Source organism: Chroicocephalus ridibundus, chromosome 16 (assembly GCF_963924245.1).
Source record: "Chroicocephalus ridibundus chromosome 16, bChrRid1.1, whole genome shotgun sequence".
Lineage (NCBI taxonomy): Eukaryota > Metazoa > Chordata > Aves > Charadriiformes > Laridae > Chroicocephalus > Chroicocephalus ridibundus.
Genome location: NC_086299.1, coordinates 4820446 through 4846135, shown reverse-complemented (window position 1 = coordinate 4846135; position 25690 = coordinate 4820446). Strand labels below are relative to the sequence as shown.

General features: G+C 53.1%; 1 protein-coding gene across 3 annotated transcripts in view; it reads left to right on the top strand.

Annotated features, from left to right (window-relative positions):
* KAZN (kazrin, periplakin interacting protein) overlaps positions 1 to 25690 on the top strand; it is a 239552-nt gene that overhangs the window by 195268 nt on the left and 18594 nt on the right. Inside the window, exon 1 of one of the 3 annotated variants that reach the window (XM_063353938.1) lies at positions 24893 to 25365. The exons of the other annotated variants lie outside the window; for them this stretch is intronic. Within the exon in view, the coding sequence (XP_063210008.1) occupies positions 25206 to 25365 (160 nt within the window). The 5' untranslated portion in view covers positions 24893 to 25205. Of the gene's footprint in view, positions 1 to 24892; positions 25366 to 25690 lie in introns of those variants that run through there. 3 annotated transcript variants of the gene reach the window in all.

Genomic DNA, 25690 nt, shown 5'->3' with positions numbered 1-25690 from the left:
GTGGAAGTCAGTGCGCACAGTTCGCTTGCATGAGCGTCCTCGGCACGAACTTGGGGTCGGGGAGAAGAATCACTTTTTCAAATAGTACTTAGCATTAAATAATACTTGATAGAAACGTGCTTCTTTCCCCGGCACGCCGGGCTGGCACCAGCTCAGCTGGGGGCTCAGAAAATCCCCTGTGTTTAAGAGCTGCTGAGACCTTCCCCAGACCTGTATTTGCTCGGTTGAAGAGGAGTTGGAGGCTCCGGTGTCTCCTCTGAAGATGCTCCCTGTGGATGCGGCTCCCTCGGCACCACCAGCTGCCCTCCCCTCGCCTCTCGCTGCCTCCCCCCTCTCCTTTGGGGCCCTTTAGTGTAAAATGGGAGCTCGGCAGTCAGCCCCGCTGAAGCCACCGTTGAGCGGTGGAGTCACCAGAGGTGTCCAGCCTGTAAATCACAGGGAGGAAAGAAATGCCGTTTGAAAGAGGAGAATTAGCTGGATTTGGTGTATCGGTGGGGGTGGAACAAAGCTCAGACAGCCCTTGCAGGCAGCTGGGCGCAGAACCGGCCTCCCCCACGGGCAGCTGTTAATCCCCTTGTCTGCTGTGGTGATTAGCAAAGGTCCAGCTCTTCTCCGGGGCTCGTGGTGGCTTTGGCGCTGTGCTCCCCTGGCAGTTTCTGTAGCTTACTTGTATTCCTTAGACTTCAGAATCCATTCTTCCATCTGACAAGGGTTATCTGGCATGATATTTCTGAGCTGCAAATCACAAATAGCACCGCTGCACGGAGCAGAAGGGGTTGTCTTGGTCCTCCTTGCTCCAGCTCCTCTTGCTCCAACTCCTAGGCCGTTGGAGTAGATGGTCGTTGTAGATCCCTTCCAAGTGAAATAGTCTATTCTTTTTGGCTTTTTTTAATTCTATTCTCATTGCGTTCAAACACTGGCCACCTCTCCCGTTGGTGTAAGTCATTGCACTGCCACAGAGAGTAGATGTAAATGCGTTGATTTACACCTGTTGAAGGTTTTCCCCTTTCTTCATCTTCCAGCTGAGGTCCAGAGCAGCAGTGGGAGATGGGCTCACCAGAAATCAGACCTGATGATGCTCTTCTTACAGGGAATGATGTGAATCGGAATGACTGCAGGGAGATGTTTTAATTATCTATAATTGCTAAAGCAGGTTAGTGGCCAAATGAGCAACTGCAGATGCACAACTGGCCTAATTTGTGAGCAGCAAGTGTGAGGTGATACCCTGACAATGTGATTAGTGCTAATTTTGCATTTCTGCCAAAAAAATCCCCTCTTTTTTGGGATCTGAGGTTGCTTCTGGTCTCGGTCCTCCTGGTCAGAGGCTGACAGCGGTGGCGGGAGGTGGGTGGCCATGGCTTGTTCTGCTGAAGCTCTGCTCGGTGGAAACGCAAGGCGAATTCTTTGTGCTGACGTTGCTCTGATCAATACCTTTCCTGCCGGGCGAGTGATTTGCAGGTGGTTTTGTACGTGGGCGATACCAGGACTGCGCAGCAGCAATATGTGCAATTTAGGGAAGATGGAGAGAATTCAGACCGTCTCAATACCACTTAGTGTCAAAATTAGCTCGTCTCCCTTTTTAGTTACTCTGATAGCGTTTATTTGTGCAGCTTTCTAGGACATCAAGGTTTTGCATCATCCATGATCCATCAGTTTAATTCCCTCTTTAAAGCAGTGATCGTGAGTCTTAAAATAGAAAAAAGCAAGCAGCCTGACAGGCAGCAGGGAGCTTGTTTCCAGCCTCAGGCAATGCAGCTGCAGGCAAGAAGTTCTCCTGGAGGAGAACCACCTGGGGTGGTCGTGCCCCACCAGCAGTCCTAGGTCTTTTGGGCAAATCCCAGGGGTTTTTTTTGAGCGGCAGTTTTGCACAGGTGAACTTCAGGGCTTTGTGAATAAAGAGAATTTCTTTATAAACCAACCCTGGGCTGGTTTTGCGTAGCTGGTGGGGGATATCTACCCGAGTTGGGTTTGGATGATGCTCCTGGTTTCCAGCACCTAGCTTGAATGTTGTCCCTTGGGTCTTTGTTAGTTAGTGGGTAACGGGGAAAGTGGGAACATCTGAAGGGAAGGTGGGTCTTGGAAGACCTGGATGGCAGAGGGTGCTGCCCACAGCTATCGAGGCCGTGGGGTGAGCAGAGCCAGTTAAGTGCTCCTTACCTCCCTGGGCTGGTTGCTGTGCAGAAGCGCTCCGTTATTAGTGGCCAGAGGTCAACTCAAGGTAGGCTGGTGACAAAATCTGGTCATTTTATGAGTGAGGCATATAGGATTTTTAATAGAGTTGCCAGTGAAGGTAAATGAAACGCAGGGGTGGTGACCCTGTGGAGCATGAGCATCAGCCTGGGTTATGGGGATGAGGTATGTGGTGTTGAGTGAACCTCAGAGATCTGAGAGTGGTCCCGGTTTGGGCTGGCTTCTGGTTTTAGGGTGAAGGTAAATCTATTTAAACTATCGCAGTTGATTTAATCCAGACTTCTTTTGTGCGATTTCATGTGAATTTTGGTCTAGAGGACTTCTGAATTACGGTCTCTTGTCCTTTCACTGGTGCTTTCGGTCCCTGTTTGTGGAACGTGCTGAATCCTGTTGTGATAACCATATGGAAAACTCCAAAAAAGTAAAATTTAAGGGGGAATAAAGCCAAGAGGATCCGTTGGACTGGTGCAGAGCTTGGCCAAGGACCAGAATGTATCCGATGTGCTGCAGAGTGAGTTTCTCTCTGCAGGTTTTCACGATGTAAGGCAATTACAGAGCTAAACGGTATTCTTTAAGATGATTATAGTTCTCCCTCCAGTTCGGACAGCCCTTTCTGCAAAGGCATCCCAACCCGGGCTGCGGCAGTTCTCTGGTGTATTGGGGTTGAACCAGGTCATTAGTGTTGTTGCAGCATTAATTACTCTGAAAGCAAAAGGTTAATTTGAAATTTTGTGGGTTGCAGAGGGTACCGGGGAGAGCGAAGCCTTTAATTTGGTGCCGTCGTGTAGATGCAAAAGTAAAATGTATTTTTTTGGGGAAAATGGTTGGGTGATCCGAGGGGACGCAGAGTCTGTGAGCACCACTGCTTTCTGGAAGCCAAAATAAAAGCAAACCTCCATATTTCTTGTATTGATTTTGCTAGTGTATCCTGACTTTTTTTTTTTTTTTTTAAAAGGATGGAGAATTGTCAAAATGAATTATTAAAAAAGTCATACTTCAGATTTCCTTCCAGTCTGAGAATGCAAAGCGTGTCCTCCTTCGCTACGATATAGCCCCTTTTTTATCTCTTTGTTGTTGTTCCAAGGAAGCGTTTCCGAGCAGTGGGCACGCAGTTATCGCCCTGCAATAACTCCGTGAACATCAGCTTTCTGCCGCAAGTCTGGTGAGAACAGCCCGAATCAATAGATGGTGTTTGTTTATTTTGATACAGCAAAGGGGCAGGGGGGAAGAACTTCCCCCAGAGGAGGGGAAGAAACAATCAGGCAGGTGAGGGAAAAACAAGAGCTTCAGCAGAATTTGTTTATGTAGAGTTATTGCGCTTGTTTTTAAAAAAAATACATAAAAGGAAGGCGCCCATCAGATTGGATTCAGATTTCCAGCCCGGCTTCAAAAAGCACACGATGCTGCGGAGCACAAAGAGCGCCTTTCACGTGCGGCTCAAAGGAAGGATTTGTGCTTTTCTTGCTGGCGCTCCCCGAGGAATATTTGAAGGATGAGGCCCTGGCTGCCGTCCCCACCTGCCCGCGCCACGACGGCTGCCAGGTGGGGTCCTGCGAAGGCGGCCCCAACACCGAGCACGCCGCGGGGCTGGAGAACTTGGGGATCCACGAGGTGTTAGGTGGCTCCTGAGATGTGGTGGTGACTACCTGTGCAAAATGCTGCTTAAAATTTGCCCCCGGGGCTCAGTGCGGGAGGAGCTGCCGCAGCTTTGTGGTTTCGTCTCATGCTTTTTGCTTTCTGTACAGTCCCGTGGCTTGTCCTGCTGCAGAATCATCGAATCATCAAATGGTTTGGGGTGGAAGGGGCCTTAAAGCCCATCCAGTGCCACCCTGGGCAGGGACACCTCCCACCAGCCCAGGTTGCTCCAAGCCCCGTCCAACCTGGCCTTGAACCCCTCCAGGGATGGGCAGCCACAGCTGCTCTGGGCAACCTGGGCCAGGGGCTCACTGCCCTCACAGCCAAGAATTTCTTCCTCGGATCTCATCTAAATCTCTCCTCTTTTGGTTTAAAACCGTTCCCCCTCATCTGAACCCCCTAATCTTACCTGCCCCAACCCCTTGCCGAAGACCCGATGCTGGTGGGAGCCAGCTTGGGAGGAGAAGGGAGAGACCTCGGAAAGATGCAGAGCATCCATCTTTTTCATGGCGTAATTAGAGCCGGCCAAATTAATCACGGGAAATAAAATTATCCCATGAATTTAGCTCTTTTTCTGTGCGTGTGAATTAATCGCGACCCCATTCAGGTTTCCACGCCAGCTCTGGTCGCTCATCCGTTTATTGCCAGGGTCAATAATTCCTCACCCGGCGAATAATTCACAAACGGACCGTGGCGGTGTCTTATTTGCCGGGGGGTTGCGGGGGGCTCAGTCCCTCCCGGGTTTATGGCGTTGCTGTTCCCCGGTCGGGGGGATGGCGCGGCAAAGAGCAGGCGCCGTGGCCTGCCCGTGGATGTGAATAAGCTTATCGATCAAAATGGTATAGCCGGGTGGTCGTTACTGGGAGCTGGTGCATCCCCCCTGGGCATCGAGTGTCTGCTGTGGCTGGAAGTACAATGAAAAGGGAATTTGTGCCCCCCCCGCCCCCCGTTAATCAGGTGCCCCGTTAATGCCACGTGTCCCTCCTCCATTCAGCCGGGGAAGGGGGGGAATCTCTCTAAATCCCTTACAGTTATTAAAATGGCAGTTTGCCGCCTGTTCCTGGCTCGTAACTAACTTTAAACATCTCGCGAGGCTTTGGGAGGAGCTGCCCTTTAAAAGTTGATTTTTATTTATTTTTTTTTATTCCTGTTGCTGCAGCCCCTTGCCGAGGAGCGTTAAGCTGCCGAGCAGAGGAGCGTATATGTTTCGTTTTCACATGGATAACGCAGGCGTGCAGAAATTATCGCTAATTAAAGTGCATTTAACATGATACAAGCCAAACGTGCTCGGGTATGTTCTTTCCCTGGGTTGTTGGAGAGGTTCATAGGAGAATTAAATGGGCTTGAGGGTGGGACAAAGAGAGCTGGGAGGGTCTGCACCCCCAAAAGCACACTTTGCAGCTGCTTCCCTGGTCCTTGCAGCCTCAGAAAGATGAAAAAAAACCCCGATTTGGAGCGATGGTGTATTTCCTGGGAGGGATGCGCGGTCCCCAGGGTGAGATTTGTGGTACCTGCAGCTGGAGCCATGGTGTCCCTGCGTCCGGAGCGTGGCTGGCTCTAACGCATCTCCCTCTCGGGTCGCCCCGTGCTCTCAAGGTTTCTCCCACGCTGGGAGCAAAGCGGGAGGAAAGTCAGTTTTTGTTGTACGCCCGTTTCAAAGCGACTTTGTAGATAGCGATCTCCTCTTCATCGCGATGCTCACAGAGATAGAGCAAGAAGGGTGGAAAAATATAAAAAAAAAAAAAAAAAAGCAGAGAGAAATGCAAACATCCTTTACTGCTCCGCGTTCCCCCAGGTGGGCGTGGGTGGGAAGGGGCTCAAGTGGGTGCCATTCCCCAAAAATTGGGGATCCCCTGCCCCCCCCCCCCGGTACGGCAGAGCTGGCAGCTGTGGCTCGCGGTGGCCAGCAGCTTCCCAGCCGTGGGATTAGGACGTGTGGCTGGAGGTATTTAATTGTCTAATGAGCACTAATAGGCAGCGTCTGGGATTTAGGAAGGGAGCAGTAGTCAAAGAGGACTTTCAGTGGGATTTGGGCACCTAACCGGCTTAGGTGCTCCTGAAAATCCCGCTAAGCTCTTAAACAGCTGCTGGAAATGTCCCCTGAAGTGAGGGATCCCAGCCCTTCGCACGTCCCCGGGCGTGTGGCTTGCGGGGGGGCAAAGGGGGCAAATCCTCCTTGCTTTTCAGTTTAGCCCCCGGCTACCGGTAAGGAATAAAACCCAGCTCCACGTCTGCGAGCCTCTTCCCAAATCACCCCATCCTTAACTCAGACCAGCGTCCGGGAGGGCAGACGTACTCTTTAATTTAAAATGATGGGGTGTTTTCCCCCTCTTACCACCCTCGGCACAGGTTTTTTTTCCCCGTTAATTCTCAGTCCCCTACAGCATCTCCCTTTCCCTGCCTCATGGTTGGAGCGGAGCTGTTGGAAAAAACCCAAACCCCAAGCGAGCAGGAACTCTTGGGACAAGTTGGAAAAAAAAAAAGGATTGCCAGAATGTGGGGGGAGCGAAGCGCTCCGGATCGTCAGAGCCGATGCCAGAGATAATTGTAATTAGGGTAATGTCTTCAACTGAACTTGGAAGCGAAGTAAAAGAGGGTAAAGGTTGAGCTGGAAATGAAAGGTGGGACCGGATGGCTGCGGGAATTGCCGCTGGGACTGGGGAGCTTCCCAGCTGCGGGTTGGCGGTTCCTGCCTGTCCCCCCCCGGCTCTGAGTATGGAGTTGCTGGGGGTTTCTTCCAAAAAAAGGGGTTGGAAGAGCTCGGCTTGGGGATGAGCATCACCTGGGGGTGGTTTTTCCCTTGATGGGACTCCCTGCAGCCACTGGAGCAATAGTCCCTGGTGCGGGTTTGGAGGAGTTTTGCGTGGGAGCGTGTGTTATCCCGGCTGTCGGAGCAGAATACAGCCAGGATGCAAGAAAAAAAAAATAAAAAATTAAATGAAATACCTATGGAAAAAAAAGATATTAAGTAAAGCATCTACCAAAAAAAAAAAAAAAAAACAAAACAAAACAACAAAACGCTTTTTAAGCGTGCTGGGGCTGGGTGACGGCGCTTTGCGTGTCGGCTTGCTCCTTTCCTAGCAGCTCTCTTCCCACGTGCATCCAGAGGAACCTCGGCTTGCCAGGTCAGGGATATGCCTGGATTTGTTTGGCGAGGGGAGGGTGAGCCGGGTTCTTCCGCAGGTGCTGCAGCGATGCCGCCGTTCCCAGGCAGGCCGCGGCGGGAGCTGCCGTGCCCCGGGGCTGGGAGCATCGCTCCCGCCGCGCTGGAGCGGCCGCGCTGGCCTGCGGGAGCTTGCTGGGTCAGAGTTGGTGGGGGGGGGGGGAAAGTCAAACAAGCCCTTTCCTCCATCTCTTTTTTTTTTTTTCATAAACGAAGGGAATTTGATATGCAGATCACCCAGGGGAAAGGAAAAAAAAAAAATAAAATACTTGCGGAACCACAAATGCCCCTTTTCGGCATTTTAAGGGAATTTTGACATTTAAGTGATTTCTGAGGAAAATGAACTAGGCCAGAAGTTGAAAATGGCTTGGTTTAAACCCAGTGTTGTTGCTTCCAGGATGCAGAGTTGAGCTCGGCCCAAACCTATAGAAAGGCAGAACGAGCTCAGGTTTCTCCCTTTCCCCCTCTGCCCCGTGTTTTATCCCGGCTCATCCCTGGGATGCTGTCGGCAGAGGTGGGGGTGACACCTCGACCCCTCCATCCTTGTGTTAAACTGGTCGGGCGCCCTTTGTAGCTGGGATTTATGCCGGTGGGGGTTTCTCGAGGCGCCCTTTCGCCGAACGAGCCTCTCACCTGCAGCGAAACTCTTGGGCTCGGTGGCTTACGTCAGGCGGCGAAGCCTCCGGGCTTTATCTGGCGGCGGATAAAATATTCCTTTCAAATGCGCTTGGCAAACAAATGAGCGAGGCAGAAATACAGATTGTGTTTGCTAATGGTAGCGCAGTTGCCAAAGAATATATAAACCGCTATTCACTGGGAGGGAAATTCTTCTCTTTGGTGTGAGATGTTCGAGCTGAAAAGCGTTTCTGAAATGCCGCTTCTTGGTCTGAATTTTGGTGCAATTCTTTTTTTTTATTTTATTTATTTTTTGTGGAGGGCTGTTAGCGCTTCTGTGCTGAAGGAAGGTCCGAGCCCACCAAGCCCTCGGTGACGTCGGTTCGTGGTGAGGCCCCTCAGCAGGTCTTTGGGCATAAATACTCCCAGGGATAAATGCCAGGGGTCTGCTGCGTGGATAGAAATTAGGTCTGTGCTTGCGTCCGTAGTGCCCCGACCAGATAAAAGGTGATTTTGGAGCTCAATCCTAGCAGACGGCACGTTCCCCGGCTCCCCACCACCTCCTTGGGCTTGGTGTTTCTGGGCTGGTGAATGTCGTCTTGTGCTGAGGGTCACAAAGTTCCTCCTCCTTCCGTCGGTCCTGCCCGGCAGGAGCGATGCTGCCTCGCCGAGGGCGGGTTTTGGTCCTCGGCATTTTCTGTGGCCGGTGCAATCAAGGCAATATACGCCTTTATGTGTGCGGTGAGGTGTAGTGGGCGTTTTGGGGTTGGTGATCCATGAGCGGGAGAGGGGTCTGCCCGCTGCCCCGCCGCGAACCACCTCCAGCAGCTTCCTGAATCCACTGGGGACCAGTCCACGGGTTTCCAGTTGGAAACGGGGATTGGCTTTGAAGTTACTGTTGGCAGCTTTGGGGATAGATAAGAGGGAGAGCTGAGGGACGGGGAGATGATTGAGAATATTCATGTGTGGAATTATCTCTTGCAAATATTGTATTTTTTTGGAGTATGCTTCCTTCCCCCGCCCTTGTTTTGGGTGATAATTTGAAATCAAAAGCATGTTTTAAAATAAGCAATTTAAATTAAACAAGAAGGGTCTAGGGAGACCTTATAGCGGCCTTTCAGTATCTGAAGGGGGCCTACAAGAAACCTGGGGAGGGACTTCTTACAAGGGCAGGTAAATAGGACGAGGGGTAATGGCTTCAAACTGGAAGAGGGGAGATTGAGATGAGATCCGGGGAAGAAATTCTTGGCTGTGAGGTTGGTGAGCCCCTGGCCCAGGCTGCCCAGAGCAGCTGTGGCTGCCCCATCCCTGGAGGGGTTCAAGGCCAGGTTGGACGGGGCTTGGAGCAACCTGGGCTGGTGGGAGGTGTCCCTGCCCAGGGCAGGGGGTGGCACTGGGTGGACTTTAAGGTCCCTTCCAACCCCAACCGTTCTGTGACTCTCTCATTCTAAATTCCAAAGGCTTCCGTGTATAACAGAGCACATCAGACTGCTTTGAATGATTCTTGGGAACGCCTCCAGAAGAGGATGAGGGCCTGGGAAGCGCGGTCTCTGTGGGGCATCGCAGGACCCACGAAGGCCGGTGGAAACATGCCCGTGTGGGCTGGGGGCAGCGACGTATGCCCTGAACGGGCTGTGAAATCCTGCCCAACGGAGTCAATATTACACGTGGTTTATGCCCCCTTATGACATTCCCCCCGGCGTGGCGGAGGTGCGTATCTCCATCGTACCGGTGGTCTCCATTTCTCCCCAAAGGGAGTAAAGCTCCGCTCAAGAAGCAAGAAGGAGTTGTTCTGCAGAAGATGGGGAGGAGAAACAATCAATTTGCAGCCCTTGGGGGGGGGGGGCTGAGCATCCCCCTCATCAGCCTGGCAGCCTCCCCTCTCCCTCCCTTGCCGTATAGCGCTGAGTATAAAAGGGCTGTAATTATCAAAACGGTGTGTTTAGGAGAATTTAGCCTCTCATTTGAGTTGTCCTAATGACACTTCAACAACTGGTGTGGAAGATAATAGGCTTTGTGGCCATTACACAGCCAGCGACATGCCGTATGTGAATGGTTGGGATTCAGGCTGGAAGCCGGGGGTGATTCTCTGTGTTTTTGTTAATGCACAGCTGCTTCGTAAAATATTTTGGCAGGAATGGCAGAGCCATCCATCTCGGCCGTGCTGCTGTCCCTCGCGGGATTTGCTGCTCCGTCACCCCTGGTCCTGCCTCCCGCGCTGGCCGGGAGCGATACCTGTGCCGAGGGGATGCTGCCGGGTACCTGGGGCTCAGCACCTGCGTTATCTTTGGGGGCCCACTGTTGCCGCTTCAGAGCAGGCGCTGTTATTTGTTTCCCCCAAAAAAAACCAACCCACTTTGGATAGCTAAAAATTAGGCTTTTAATTCACATTTGCCTGCCAACCTACCCTGCCGTTCACTGAGGCTGTTGGGAACGTTCAGGGCCATGGCATCAGTCCATACTTCGCTTTTTTTTTTTTTTTTTAACCGAAAAAAAACCCAAATCAGAGGGTTGTGTTTGTGTTAGGATAATATTCGTGAAAAATGTGGCTGCAGTCCCTGCTGAAAAGCTGTTTTCTCTCTGAAAGCACCTCCTGTGTTTCATGCCTGGGAACGAAATGGCTTCACCGCTTGCGACAGGTTTGCGGTTCCTCTGTGTTTTCCCTGGATCTTTCCTCAAAAATCCAGTGTGCTCAAAGCAGGTAGCAGGTAAAAGAACCTCAGTGTGTGCATTTTTACTCTTGTGACTTATATTTTTTTTTTTTTGAAGCTGGTTTCCTGGTTTTGCAGGGCAGGGGCTGGATTTCGGGTTGTTTGCTGCTGACCTTACGTTTAATGGTTGTACGTCGGCGGGGTGGCAGCCCCAAAAAGCCATCCCGTAGCAGGCGAGCAGGGACGTAGGATAAATCAGAGGTGACGAGCCCAGGGCTGGTGACCCGGTGGGGCTGTAGCCCAGGCTGTGATGCTTTTCTCCTGGGGGGGGTGTAGCAGCATCTCCCCCCAGCGCTCTGTTAGTGGGTGCCCTTTTCATTCCCATGGGTATAAACCAGTGAGCGCCAACGGGAGCTGGGCGGCGGTGAAGCCGGTGGAAGGGCAAGGAAAACCCCTCCTTTGGCTAGTAGGGGGCTGAGCTGGTCCTGGGGGTGTCCAGCCGGGCGAGGGGTGATGCCCCGATCCATCCCTTGGAGCGATGCGGGGCTGCGCGCGCGGCATCAGCGTGGTCCATGCGCGGCGTCCCCGCGGGTACCCGTGCAATCGCATCCTGTGCGTTATGCCCCCCCCTCGTGTTGCCTATGGATTTCTCTGCCCCCCGCCCCTTCACTCTGTAGTCACACCTTGTGCTGCCGGCACAATCAAAACTCATTATTTTCCCCGCATGGCTCCCTTGATCTGTTTTCCTTCCCTTTCCCTGCTGCGATGGCGGAGCAGAGACGTGAGCAGTGGCTGGAGCCGGTGCTGGTTGGCTGGTCCTCGAGTCGTGGCAATCCTTAACATAGGGATATTCCCCCAAGGGCTCGCGTTTTCCCCACCAAAATACAATTCCTCCGGGTATTTGGAGAGAGACTCCTGCGTGTGAATCTGCTCCTGTTACTGTTACGGGGTACTGGAGCCTTCCGGATCCCCTTGAAAGTGTAACTGGGACCTGGTGGTATTGATTGAGCCCGAATAATGACGGCCTCTAAGGAGGGCGGAAAGGAACCGGCCCCCAAACAGATGTAATTTCCAGGGAAAAGCTGACTTTGGGATAAACCCCATTCTCCTGTGCCCGGTCTTCGTCCCTTGAAGTTGGGGAGTTCTTTGTGTGGTGCTGGCCCTTCCACGGCCAGGCTGAAGGAAACGAATTGCCCCGGGTAGCTGTATTTGTGACCCTCCATCCGAAAAGACAAAAATAATTAAAAATACTAATAATAATAAAAAAAAAAATCTTTAATCAATTGCAGATCACTTTCCGGCAGCAGAATATGTCACGGTTGCAATTCCCAAGGGAGACTTCACTGAAATAACCGAGTGAAGCATCGCAGAGAACGCCCAGCCCTCCCCTATTCGGAGCTGCCGAGACGGGGGCAGTTTCTTTTGGACTCGGGTTATCTCTGGAGATGCTGCTCGCGATGCCGCGAAGCTGAAATTGGCTCTCCGGGGATTTCTCGGAGGGCAGCCTGGATTTCCAACCCTCCTGGGCACCGCAGCCTCCCACCCAGGGGAGCGAGGAGTGGCCGCTTTCTGGCCAGCCTGCTGTTGTTTGCGATAAAGAAGGGAATTGATAACACTTTAACTTTGGAGGTGGGCTGGTCGGGTGCGGCTGAGGGGTGCTTTTCCCCATAAAAGAAACCGTAGTCGCGGGACACCCGGTTGCCAGGTGTCTGTTCCCAAAACTCCCAGCGTGCAGGTCCCGCCGTGCATTTCTATGGCTGTATTTTGATTTTTTTTCTCCGGAGCACTTAGGGTTGGCCAACGCCGGGAAAAACCACCTTCGCTGAATTCCCCTGGAGCCTTGGTTTCCTTCCCCCGGCCGAAGTCGGATCAAATAATCTCTCTCTGCCACGCTTTGGAGATAAGGCAGGAGGCTGAGCAAACCTGCCGCTATCTCCGTTTTAATTTTTATTTGCAAATAGCGTCAAGAAAATGCCTCTGCGCCCGGATCAGCCCCTCTTATCGGGAGGGATTATAACTGGCTCACTAAACAATATAATCCCCAGCAATCTTTTGGGAGGATTTGGCAAGTGGCTGAAGAAGAGAGTAAAATCTCTGGCTATAGGACTAATTGGTAGAAAATGAAGTTTGTATTTGAGCACGTGTTTTTAAAATAAATAAATAAAATGGGGTGTGTGTGTGTGTATAAATACAATTGACTTTGTTTCTGCTTGTTTCGTCTTAAATGGTGATCCCTCCGTGGCTCCTCCATACACGGAGACCAATTTATGGGCGCAGCAACTTGCAGGTATATAAAAGCGTGCGAATTTGGGTCTTCAGGTGTCCAAAGCTTCTGCTCTTGGGGCAATGCTGCAGGTGTGGGATTTTTAGAGGGGAATGTTCCAGCATTTATAGGCCGTGTCTGGCTGCGGATGCTCCGGGGCTGTTCTTCATCTGCATCCCCAGCCCCTGGGATGAGCCTGGTCCCCGCTTGGCTCCCGGACCTGCGGATGTATTTGTGCCTGGGCAGGTTCAGCAGCCCAGGGGATGATTTTATTTCCAAATCTCTTTTTTTTTTTTTTTTAAACTCTGGAAACCCAGTGCAGAGTTTGCTGTCGGTTTTCTGAGCTGCTGCTGTTGAATGCGGGGGGCAGGCTGGGTTACTGAAGAGGTTTGGGTTTCCTTGTTGACTGTTCGCTCTCTTTTTTTTTTTTTCCGTCTAATAAAAGGAAATCGATAGCAGCGAGCAGCACCGAATAGCTGTGCGTTGCACCGTTTGATTCTCGTCCCAGGAACCGGCTGGGATTATCGGTTGTCTTTGCACTTTGAATTTTAATAGCATTAATTATAGCGTAGTCGTGTTATTTTAAAATCCCGTCTAAAGTTGCCTTTGTAACGCGGCAGCAGCCACCGCTTGGGTTGTGTTTGCTGTGTTGTTGGTTGTTTTTTTTTTTCTTTTTTTTTTTTCCTCCTCCCTCGCCTGCAGAAATCGCAACCAGAATTAAGAGACAGATTTTGAAGGTTAAAACTTCCCAGATTGTTTCCCTCTCAGTTGTCATTTCGGGACGGTTTTGTTTTCTTTCCGATTGCATCAAATATTTGTAATCCTGCGGGGACTGCGGTGCGAGGGTGAATCTGGCTCAGAAAAACAAAGGGATTTTTATTTTTTATTTTTTTTTTTTTTTTAGCCATTCTGCAGCGTGGATGGGGGAAAACGGGGGGGGGGAAAAGAGCCGTTACCAAACGCGGCTCGACTTGGGGAAGGCTGGGGCCGTGCTCGGCCTCTCCTTGTGCCTCTTAACTGCGAATTTAAAGCACTGCCTGAGAATTGTGTATTTAGAAATGTGGAGACCCTTTTGCCCAGCCTGATTTTTAGAGATTTTGGGGTTTTTTTCTGGTCTCACTGGCAGCCCCCGGCGGAGTGGCCTTGGCCGCCGTCCTGTCCCAGCACGAACAAGGCACAAAACGGCCGAACTATTCAAAACCTCCCCGTCTTACTTAAGGGCTTTCAACAACTTTGAGTCTTTCTGGGTGTGCTCTGCGGGGGGCGTTGGGTGTCCGGTGTGTGAGTGACAAGTTATTTCTTCTAATTTTTCCCGCTTGAAACCTAAACCTGGAGTCGTCGCTGCTGAGCGTGTCTCTGGCTCCAGGGGACGGCTCCAAAAAACTTTTATTTACGGTATGAGGGGGTTTTTTAGGCTCAGCGACCGGATCCCTGTGTCTAACCCGGCTCCATCCCTGCTCGTTGATGCTGTTGGCCCTGTCCCTGGAGTATATCTCTTTATTTCACTGTCCCCTGGCAAACGTGCCGTCCCCGCTGCGTCTTGCGGATGGAGATGGGCATCCTCCTTTTCCCACGCGCTGTCGCTTGCGCCCAGTTAAATGCGTCGCATTTGCTCCTCCTCGGCTTATTTTTCCCCCTCCAAATCCCCAAGTTGCTGGGGATATTTTTGGTGTTATCGGCCTGTTGTGGGTTTTGGTTTTTTTTTTTTTTTCAGTACGATATTTTTTCTGGGGCAGTGCCCAGTGCCGGGCACAGCTCGGGAGAAGGTCCTGGGAGGGCAGTGGAGAAAAGGTGCAAGACCTCGAAGCCTTTCTGCCAGTAAATAGCAGGAAAACAACATCATTTTTTGCCTTGCTCAGGTAACGCATTGAAAACCCATCTTTGAATTATGCTGCTTGATCCCATTTAGTTTTGAGGTCAGACTGTTGCTTCTTGGGTACCTGTCTCCTGGGATCATTTATTACTATTTTCATTTTCTAACTCTGGAAGTCATGGTTCGGGTTATAAAGTGGATGTGGAAGGGATAAGGGTTCCTTTATATTTGCTTTGCTTTCCGCGCCTGTGCGGAACACGCTGGGGGAAAATGCAGAAGTCTTTTCTACGTGGGGGAACCGTTGTGGACTTTTATTCATAAGCTGAAGGCTGAGATTTCCCTGAGTCCATTTGAGTTAAGAAAGTGAAGTTTGGGAGGGGGGGAGCTTTGAAAGGCATTTAATGCAACTTAAAAAATCAAACTGATCCTCCGGCTGCCTTTTTGCAGCCGCGGTGCAGTGACTGGGGCCGTCGGGAGCGGGTGCAAATGCCGCGTTTTCCTGGAATTTGACGTCCCCGGCCGCTCCGTGCTCACCTGGCGCTGTGTTGCCGGAGGAATTACAACGCTCGGCATCCCTCCGCATGTCCAGATAAAACATTTCAGAGCATGGCTTCCTCCAGAAAGAGTCACTATTTTGCTTCATCTGGTTGGAAATAAAAAATAGGAGGTTTTTCCCCCCCTCGGCCCCGCATCGCTGGGTTGCCGTGCTTCCTCCCACACCCGCCTTCTCCGGGATGCAATTCTCCACCCTAACAAGAGCCCTCTCCCCAGCGGCATCCCCGTCGAGCTCATTCCCTGCCGATCCAGCCCCGCATCCCAACCCGATGCTGACTTTGGCGTGCATCTATTGTGGATTTTCCAGCTCTTTTGGGGGGTTTGCTTTTTTTTGGTTTGGTTTGTTTTAAATTTTTTTAATATATATTTTATTTCCCCAGCCCTGGGTTCGCCGTGGTGCGAAGCGCTGATAACTTGGGAGAGCGGCTGCCTGCCGGCTCCGGCGCGAGCTAAGATTAATAAAAGGCTGTTGCTTTTATTAACTTTGCAACTTAGTGCGTTATTTACTTCCAGGCAGGCACCGAGTGCAGCCCTCCAAGCTTTAAATGGCTTTCTTCTGCCTCTCCGCATGCGTATGCGTGCGGTGTTACACCGCCTGTCGCAACGCTCCCAGTGAGGAATACTGCGGGGATTTTGGGGGAAAAAAAGTGTATTTTGGATAGCAGTTGGTGTTGGGTTCCCTATTTTCAGCCTCTTGGTACCGATTTGGGGTCAGTTTGGTCTTTTTATGGGGCAGGGGTATGTTTACTTCATCGCCGTCGGGTGTGCTATGATATTTCGTGTGGTGGTAAAGTTTTTGGCGAAATAACGGTTGAAAAACCTTCAGGCATTTGATTTTTGTCGTACGCCTCCCGGCAGGGAAAGGCAAACTTCGCTGTGAAGGAAGTTTGAATAAACATAGTTTGGAAGTTCACTAAGTGGCACATAAATAAGATGTTCCTCTTAGGTGCTTGGAAAGACTTTCAGGTTTGGGGTTGGTTTTTTTAGTTAAAAAGGGAAAAAAAGCTTTTGGAAGCAGGAGTCAGAGTCACTTTGTAGCGATGGGTGGCGGATGCGGGGGCCAGGGATGCACTGGGGCTGCTGGGGAGCATCCCAGTTACGTGTGACATGGGTTCAGCCTGCGAATTCACAACCGTCAAGACAAGCAAAAGGCTTTTAAATCAACATTAACCCCTTAAACATCAGAATTGGGGGCAGTTTTTCCCGCTTTCGGCCCGTAACTTGCCATTAAATGGATGGGCTGCTTTGGCAGGGAGAAAGCGGCCGGGTACTGCCCTGCGCCGCGCTCTCCGTCTCCTTGCTGCAGTGCAGTTATTTTTATCTGTTATATATTGTTCTCGGTAGAATTATTCTGCCCCCAGCCTGTAGATAAGGGCTGTTACTAAATGAATTGGAGCTCTTCCGTGAAGGTTAAATTGCTGCCTTGCAAGTTGGCCAGTTAAGGCGGGGAGATGCTTTTTCTCCTTTACCTCCACCAAAACCGCGTGGGCTTCAGCCCTGACCTGGCAATTTTGTCAAGCGTTACTTGAAGAAAAGGCGAGTATTGTATTAAAATGCTGCTTGTTCGTCCTCTGGACTGGCGGCTCCTCCTGAGCCTTTTCTTATTAAGATGCCCCCCCCGGGTGTCAGCTCTCGGGTGGGATGTTGAAGCACCGGAGAAGGAGGGATGGGGATTTTAAGTGACAAATTTGAAAAAGCTTCTCGTCGGCATCGCCGGGAGCGTTCCCATAGGATGCAGCTCACAGCTGGGGGATGTGGCGTTTTTGGCTGTTCCTCAAAAACGAAGTGACAGCTTGTAACCCCCCCTTAGAGCAGCGCAGGGGTGTAAGTTTGGTGGAGTGACCAGTTGTTGGTAGCACCGTCATGGTGATGCTGGTCCTGCAGACTGGATGAAGGCCGGCACTGGTGTTGGCGTCTTCTGTGGGTAGGAAATACGTAACTAACAGCAGGAACTTGGCCAAGGAAAGTGCTGCTGGTCTTAGGAGCATCAAATCACAGAATGGTTTGGGTGGGAAGGGACCTAAGAGCCCATCTAGTCCAGCCCCCTGCCATGAGCAGGGGCATCTTCAACTAGATCAGGTTGCTCAGAGCCCACTCCAGCCTGACCCGGAATGTTTCCAGGGATGGGACATCCACCACCTCTCTGGGCAACGTGGGACAGTGTTTTCACCACGCTCAGCATAAAAAAAAAAAAAAAAAAAATAAAATCTTGTCCTGACATTCCCCTTCCCAAAGTTTGGGGTGGAAGGATTAAGATGGAAAAAATCTGTAGGAAAACATACAGAAAATGTGACTGCTGGCCGCTCTGCCCAGAGGTTAAGTTTTCAGTTGGCGCATGAAAAGCCAGTATATTTAGTGCTGGCTTTGCTGCCAAGGAGCAGGTTGGCGATTGGAAGGCTACCGTGGGATACGTCGGGTGGGTAATATTAGGCTTGAATATCCCTGGAGGCTTCCCCTCGAGTCCTCAAGTTGTTTCTCCATAATTATTTATAGCTCGGCTCAAAGGGGTTGGTCGCTGAGATGAACCCAGCAGGACGGCAGCGTCGGTCCTGCGCAGCTCGCGAGCCTCCCTGGCTCCAGCGCCCTCGTGCCGAGGGCTTGCGGGGATGCGGCCGAGCATCCCTCCGCAGCACAGGACGACGGGTTTTCTGCCGGTCCTTTTGTCGGTGGGCAGTGTTGGTTGACAAACACGGCTGCCGCAGGTTTTTAGAAGCTGTTAGCAAGAACCGTCAACTCTTCCTCTTAATTATTCAGGTTGCCTCTTTTAAATTTCTTTTTTAAGTAGAGCTAATAGGCTTTGCAGAGGAGGCTTCCAACCACAGCGGTTCCTCCCCAGAGGAGCTCTGTTTGTGCATCGCCAGCTCATCTCTTTTCTTCATTATCCCTTATCTTCCTCGAGCTGATTAATTGCTTTCAATTGATTTATAAATATTCTGTTGATACATGCAGAGGATGGGAGGGGAACAGGATATGTCCGGGCACAGGGGGTCATTGATCAGTGCAGCCCCCCCTGGGGCTTTCTGAACCTGCCTTGCAAAGCCAGGCATTTCAGCCAGCCTTTGTTCCCTGATTACTGCAATTCCGGCAAGTAACCAAAAAATTGTGCTGGAGCGTCATTTTGAGTCTTTACTGGTGCACGCGTACAGACCTTGTTGCTCTTCGTGGTCCCAGTTGAGTGGCCATTGGGACGTTGGGCACAATCAAGGGCGCACTAAGGTGGGGTTGGTGCTTTGCCAGCTTCAGCAGTGGTAAAGAAAGTGCCGGCGTGATGCACATTCCCAACTCCATCGGTGCGTGAAATCCACTCCCAAAGTTGTATCTGAGTGTTCTGTGTGGCCCCAAAAATGGTAGTGGGTGAAGAGAAGGCTCCAGGGAGAACTTGGAGCCTCTTCCAGGAACTGAAGGGGGCCTACAAGAAACCTGGGGAGGGACTTCTTACAAGGGCAGGTAAATAGGACGAGGGGTAATGGCTTCAAACTGGAAGAGGGAAGATTTAGATGAGATCTGAGGAAGAAATTCTTGGCTGTGAGGGTGGTGAGCCCCTGGCCCAGGTTGCCCAGAGCAGCTGTGGCTGCCCCATCCCTGGAGGGGTTCAAGGCCAGGTTGGAGGGAGCTTGGAGCAACCTGGGCTGGTGGGAGGTGTCCCTGCCCAGGGCAGGGGGTGGCACTGGGTGGGCTTCAAGGTCCCTTCCCACCCAAACCATTCTATAATACATGAAACATTTGTTCCTTGCAGCGTTGGGGCTGCTGGAGGTGCAGGTGGGGAGGTGAGTGGGATGTGGGTGGCTTCTGCCCAACCTCCCCTCCACGCAAAGCCTGTGCCCAGGTTTGGGGTGGAAAGAAATGGGGTTTGGGTTAACTTTTCCCGCTGATAAATGCGGCCCGTTGCGGGGGCGGCAGCCTGGCCGGCAGCAGGTGTCGCAAAAAGATGTTTCCTCTAGCGGATTCCCTGCTCTGCATACCCGTACTGCTGGGGTGGGGAAGGGAGAGGAATCACTGGAAGTGCTTATTTGAAACTCTCTGGAAGCTAAAGTGCAGCTTGGAAAAAATTTAAAAAAAAAAAAAAAAAAAAAGGCAGTAACATCTGGTTAGTCGAGATAGTGTCCAAATTCGGAGGCGAGTCGCCTGCCTTCAACCCCGTCGCAATCCTGCCTGTCGTTGAGGACGCAAAGCAATTTTTAGAAACGGGAGCACATTTTTACATACGGATGAATTATTAACCTTTCCTGGTAGGCTGCTTTTTTTTTTTTCTTCTTTTTTTTTTTTCTTTTTTTTTTTCCCCCCCCCTGTTATTTCTGTGCGTGCTGATGGTGCCTCCCTGCTCGGGCCGAGCCGAGCTGAGCTGGGTGGCCCTGGGGACACGGTGGCCCTTGGTGGCCTTGCGGTGACATTCCTGGCGGGGCAGGGGGGTGAGATAAGGCTTTGCGTGTGGTGGCACAGAAAACCTCCGCGAGAAAACGTTTGCGGAAGTTTGAACCCAGGTACGCAGCGCTTCCCCCGTGGCGGGTTTCGTTGCTGTTTGCTTTGTTATTATTTCCATTTATTATTCTCCTCTTTCACCATGACGCGGCTGGTGGCACAGGCACGACCTCGATGTACAGCAACTTTAATTACACGTTGCTAATTAGAGATGGCCGATCGAGGGGGCTGTTTTAGCAGCCCAGGCTTTTATCGTCCGTGCGCAGGAGTTGTGCAGTTCCTTTGCCGTCGTGTACGGTAATATATTCGCTGCAGCGCGGCACGAGGGTGAGATTCAATGAATAATGTAAACCCCAGAATAACGCTGAATCTATATGAGATGTGCTTCCCCCCTCCCTCCCCGCCCCCAGCCGTATTTTTAAAAGGGAAAATATTGATTCTGGTGGGGTTCAGCGGTTCAAAGCTCTGGGAGAGCCCCCGTTGCGATCGATGCCCGCGCTGGGTGGCCGGCCGTGTCCTGTCCTGTCCCCTCCGTGGCTGGCAGCGACAGGCTGTGGGTGCCATCCCTCGCCTCCCCGTGTGCTCGTTAGGGCTGACGAAGCTGGGGTGGGTGGGAGGGTGATGTTTGCCGCTGGATCCAGATGTTGCCGGAGCCCGGAGCCGGTCCTAGCCCGGCAGGCACCTTGCTAAGGGCTCAGCTGAGGCTTGGGGTGCGGGGCCCGTCAGGGACATGAATATAAGCTGTTAATGAGCCCAGAAATGAGGATTTTGGGGTTTCATTCCCTACCAACCGCTCCCCGACGCAGAGGTGCTCATCGCCCAGGCTGCGTTGGGGTTTAGGTGCCAGGTGAAAGAACCCTCCCCACAATACATCTTTTTCTGTTTCCTTAATTACTGTCTTTGAATGCTAATTAGGATGAATAATTTCTGTTTGTTTTCCTTTTTCTTTTTTTTTTTTTAACCAAATTCCCCCTATTCTGATGTGTATCATTTATTTTTGCGGGCCGTTATCTTAGTCTCATTACAGCCTTTTAGCATTTGAATGAAAATATCGCAAGGAAGCCAGAAGTTGTCAGGCATAAAGCGTCCGCGATAACAACCATCATTCTCATGATAAAATTAAAAAAAAAGACAAAACAAAAAAAAACAAACCAGCAATAACTGCAATGAGTTCAGGAAACTGTATTAAATGAGATTGCACCGGGAACACGGGAACCGGCACGGCGATGTTTGCTTTTTACTCGTTACTTTTTCGCCTCTTTATACCGCAAACAGCTTCTGCCGAGACTATTTTTAGGAAGGGGGACAGTCGCTGGGAAGAGGCATAAAAGAAAACCCCAAACTTTTGGGTTTGTCTCTCATTGAGGCTTTAATTAATCACTGCAAAAACTCTGGCGACGCGCATGCCATTTTTTTGGGGGAGCTTAAAATACTCCGGCAGTGCTGGAGGAGGAGGAGGAGCCGAGCGGTGCCAAGTTCCTGAATGAAAATGACTCTTCCCACCGCTGGTTTTGGAGCCAGATCTATGTTAGCTAATCCTTCGCCTCACACGTTAACGTTTTGCAACCTCGCCGCCGACGTCGTTCTTGGTTTTTTTTAATTTTTTATTTTTTTTTCTTGAACTGGGTAAAAGCTTCCCAAAGCGCCTCCGAAATTCCCAGCCGAGCGCTCTCCTCGCTGCCAACGCCAATTTGTCACCGGTGAAATGTTTGACAAAAATGTGTCATTTTTTGAGAAAAGTTTTCCTTGAAAGAAAAAACCGGGAGGGGAAAAGAAATCAGCTCTGTCTGGAAACAGCTCCTCGCTTCATTTTATTATTTTTGGCGAGAGACGGGGATGGGGAAGGGGGTTTCCACGGGGGCGGGGGAAACGTTTTTAGCAAGTTTTCCTGGAAGGAGATGGCATTTTGGTGCGGGAGACCTTGCTTGAAGTCTCGTATGAGGTCTCCTGATTTTTCTTATCCCCATCGATGGGGATGTGGTTTTTACGGACGGTTCGGTTCTCCAGGTGAAATGGAGCTCTGCAAGGACCAGCTCCCGTCCAGAGGGGCATAAAGGCACCGCCGACCTTCTGCAGGGGGTACTTCTCGTGGGGCTTAGGAAACTCAGAACCGCTGCGGGTGCCTGTGCCTTCAGGGCAGTAAGATACATTGACATCCGTACGGTGAAGCTGGATTTAATCAACCACTGGCTGCCATTAAGTGTTTCGGTGGGAAGGGGACCTTTTTTAGGTGGCAACGCTGAAGTTGAAGTGCTTTTTGACCCCAGCTTGACTCTAAGTCCCTGGTAGCCCCTGCCCTTGTAGGGGATGGCTACGAGATTTTTAGAATCATAGTGTTTCCTAGGTTGGAAAGGGACCTTTCAGATCGTCGAGTCCAACCATCAACCTGACTCTGACAAAAACCATCACTGACCCACGTCCCTCAGCACCGCGTCTGCCCGGCTTTCAAATCCCTCCAGGGATGGTGCCTCAACCCCTTCCCAGGGCAGCCTGTTCCGATGCTTAATAACCCTTTTGGTGTAAACAATTTTTCCTAATATCCAGTCCGAACCTCCCCTGGTGCAACTTGAGGCCGTTCCCTCTAGTCCCATCGCCTGTTCCTTGGGAGAAGAGCCCGACCCCCCTGGGTACCTGCTCCTTTCAGGGAGCCGTAGAGAGCGAGAAGGTCTCCCCTCAGCCTCCTCTTCTCCAGGCTGAACACCCCCAGCTCCCTCAGCCGCTCCTCACCAGACTTGTGCTCCAGACCCCTCACCAGCTCCATTGCCCTTCTCTGGACACGCTCCAGCCCCTCAGTGTCATTTTTGTGGTGAGGTGCCCAAAACTGGACACAGCACTCGAGGTGGGGCCTCACCAGCGCCCAGTACAGGGTGACGGTCTCTTCCCTAGTCCTACTCACTACACTATTCCTCACACAGGCCAGGGTGCCGTTGGCCGCCTTGGCCATCATTTTGGTGGTGACCACCTGTTCCTGGCTTGCCGTAACCCCGGTGGGACATCCAAACTGGGAAAGCCAGAGGTGGGGCATGTGATGCAGGTGTGTCGTCCAGTTTGGATCAGCCCCCTCTTGCCCCATCTGGTGAGAGCTCCTTGGGCCAGGCTTGGTTGGGAGCGCTCCCTCCTGCCCCGTCCCTGCAGGAAGGGTCTTGGCTCGGTGGGGCTGAAGGAGGCTGGCAGGTCCCTACTGGGATTTGGGATGAAGGGCCAGACCCGTCTGCATCGATACCCAGCGCCCGTCCCCTTCCCTACGCAGGAGGCGGCCGGGATCCCCGGGAAGTGACTCCATGGACAGAAATACTTCCGTGGCCTTGGGTTCCTGGGTGTGGGCTGGTGTCCCCTCCCAGCCCCGGCGTCCCTCAGGCAGTGAGCAGCAGCACCCACACGCAGGGACAAGGATAAATCTTTTGTCAGAAACCGCTTATTTGTGATTTTGCAAAACCGCCTCGTGCAGAAGTGTCTGGGGGTCGCCTGGAAATCCCAGTCTCGGATACCGGCTCCGTTATCGGCCTCTTCCCTCCCAGCCTCCCAGTTAGGCGCACGCTGTGATCCCGGGAAAGCCAGCTCTTCTTGGGACCGATGCCTTCTCCATGTGTTGTCTCCAGAGGGGACACTGTGTGTCACCTCCCTCCCTGCCGCAGCCACCGCTGGCACGCGGTCGTGGGTGGCTCCGAGGCAAGGAGGGGAAACCCAGCCCCCAACCCCAATTTAACCTCAGCCGAGGCGTGCGGCACCTTTTAATTAACCGGCACCCTTTTTCCATGCTCCTTCCAAAGGGGTTTTTAATCGAGCAGGAAGGGGCAGGCGGCATCGCTGGATTAAAGAGCAGCGGTGCTGCGCCGTTTCGGCACATGTTGTGCGCGTTGGGGACGAGGACGGGTGACGCTGGTGCCGCGGGTGTGAGTAACACCCTCCATTAGTCAGCAGGAGCCCGGACGCGAGCCCAGACCAGCCTTCCCAGTTACCTCGTACTTCCCAGGGCTCACCGGCCGCCTCTGCCGGGAAGGAGCGTGATGGGTCGGAGGAAGCTCCCGGGGGAGCCCGGAGCTGGTGCAACACCTGTGACGCCGAGAACCTCCTCCCTCCGCCTCTGTTCGGGGGTGTCACCTCTCCGTGCGGTGGCCGATGGCACTGAGGGGCATGTGGTCACCTTGGCACCGTCCCCGTTGGTAAAGCAGATTTAAACCAGCGGGTTCTCCCACACCCCGCAGGGTTTTCCTGGGGGTCGCCCCGGCGTCCCCGCCATGCACGGAGCTGAGTCGGCGGAGGACGGGCGCGCTCCGACTTGACTCCCTGGGGAAGGGAGTTGTGCAAGGAGGGAGCCATGGGAGGTGACAGTGTGCCGAGAGAGCCGAGATTTTGTGGCTTTCGGGGAGCCCGAGGCTGGTGGTGGCAGGGCTTGGGGCAAGGGGTGCGTGGCGATGCCACCAGCGATGCCGCGGGGTGCACCGGGGCTCGTCGCAATGAGAACTGCGGCTCGTTGCAAAACAAACCCAACGCCCTTCCCCTCCCCAAGCTGCTGGCAAGGAAGCAGCGGGGCAGGGAGGGGGGCGATGCCCGGCAGCGGGGTGTTGGGGCTGGTAAAGACCTGGGTTACCGTCCCCGGCTCGTTTGGTGTATGAGGTGGCCGTGGCGGTGTCTCTTCCTGGCCGGGGGCAGCTCGCTCCTCCCGCCGTCACGCTCTGTCACCCGCTTCCCAAAAACGTGAAAGCCGGTGCAGGCGGGGTGTGCCTCAGTTTCCCCATGCCTGAGATGCTGCTGGAGGGTGGGGAGCTGGGTTTGCCCAGGCTTCACGTGCCGGGCGCTGTTGGGAAGCAGAATGTGGTGATTATTTATGTTTTTTGGGGTTTTTTCCCATCTCAGACTGTGTTTATTGAACTTTTCCCCTGGGCAGTGCAAAAGGGGTACGTGCTGGGAGCTGCTTGCCAAGTGTCCCCACACCGGAGCAGTGGCCACCCAGCCCCGAGCAGCCCGTGGCTAGGCAGTGTTCATCCTTGCTAGCCCAGGTAGCGGCAGAGAGACTGGCACAAACTCCTAAGCCCAAAGCGCCTCTACCCGCTTCTTTATTTCGTTGGTGGGGTGAATAAATTTAAAAAGCGGGTCTGCCTGGAAACGCGTGGCCCAGGCGGGTCGGATGCCGGCAGGGAACGGCGCCGCACGTGCCTACCTTTGGGAGCAGAAAAGAAACACCCAAGCAGCCCCAAAAGGCTGGGTTTCAGAGAGGCTGGTTTTTTCTGGTGCACCTTTATGCAGTTTTTATCGCAGAAAAGCAAGCGGGGCCCCTGTTTTCTCTCTGCCCATCCTCGCTGCAGGGCCAGCTGCGGTGGTTTGCAGGGTCTGCGATGGGTGCCGTGCAACTGCGACCTGCCTGGCCAAAATAAATAATAATTGCAGTGCAGGGCGAAAAAAAAAAAAAAAAAAAAAATTGTATATATTTCCCTTGCAAGGAACGACGAGCGTGAGCTGCGTGCTGGAGACCGGGCTGCTTTGCGGTGCGTTCCCTTCCTCCTGCCTCAGTTTCCCCGCTGTGCCGCTGGCGATGCCGCAAAGGGAGCTCATGGGGGATGTCGCGGGCTCTCGGTGGGTGGCGATGGCCGGCGAGCTGGCAACCATTTCCGCCGCCGGCCGGGCCAGCGGGTTCCTGCGCGGCCCTCGGCTCCGGGGCGAGCTCCGGCCTGCTGCTGGCCCCCGTCCCGCGCACCTTGGCTCGGCGGCGGGCAAAGCCACTCCTCTGCCGGCGTGACATCAAGCCGGGGAAAACTCGGGTGACCCGCCAGGGGTCAAATTCCCGGCACAGGTAGCGCCCTCCGTACTTCCGTGCCGTGCCGGGGCGAGGAGCTTGCCAGCCCCGGGGATCCCCAACCCTGGGACTCCCCCCCGGCCTCCCGACCCGGCTCCGAGCCCGCCATGAAGTCGGAGCAGGAGGAGAGCAAGCCGGGGACGTGCCGCTGCGAGCGCGGCTTTGCTCCGCGCCCGGCCTCTTCTCCCTCAGCTCCCCGGGGATGGCGGGGGGCGGCCGGGGACGATGCTCGGGGCAGGGTGCCGTGCCCCTGCTTGGCCCAAGCAGGTAAGGGGGGTGTCCCCGGGGGTCCCGCCGCCTCGCAGGGTGGCGCTGGGGCTGGCGGGGGGGGGAAGCCCGGAGTGCATGTCTTCCTCTCGCTCGCTTTGTGCCGTTGCAGCTCGCTTCCTCCTGGGAGGAACAAAACAACGCCGGGCAGCTGGCGAGCGCGCCTGGAAGCTCGGCGGGGATACGCAGGAGGGTGGCTTTGGGGTGTCCCCCCCCCCCACTCCCCTCCGCCCTGCGCCGAGGACGATGCAAGGGGCTTTGGCCCCCCGCGCGGCGGCGGGGAGGGCGGCGTGGCGGGCGGCTCCCCCGCGTCCCGTAGTCCATT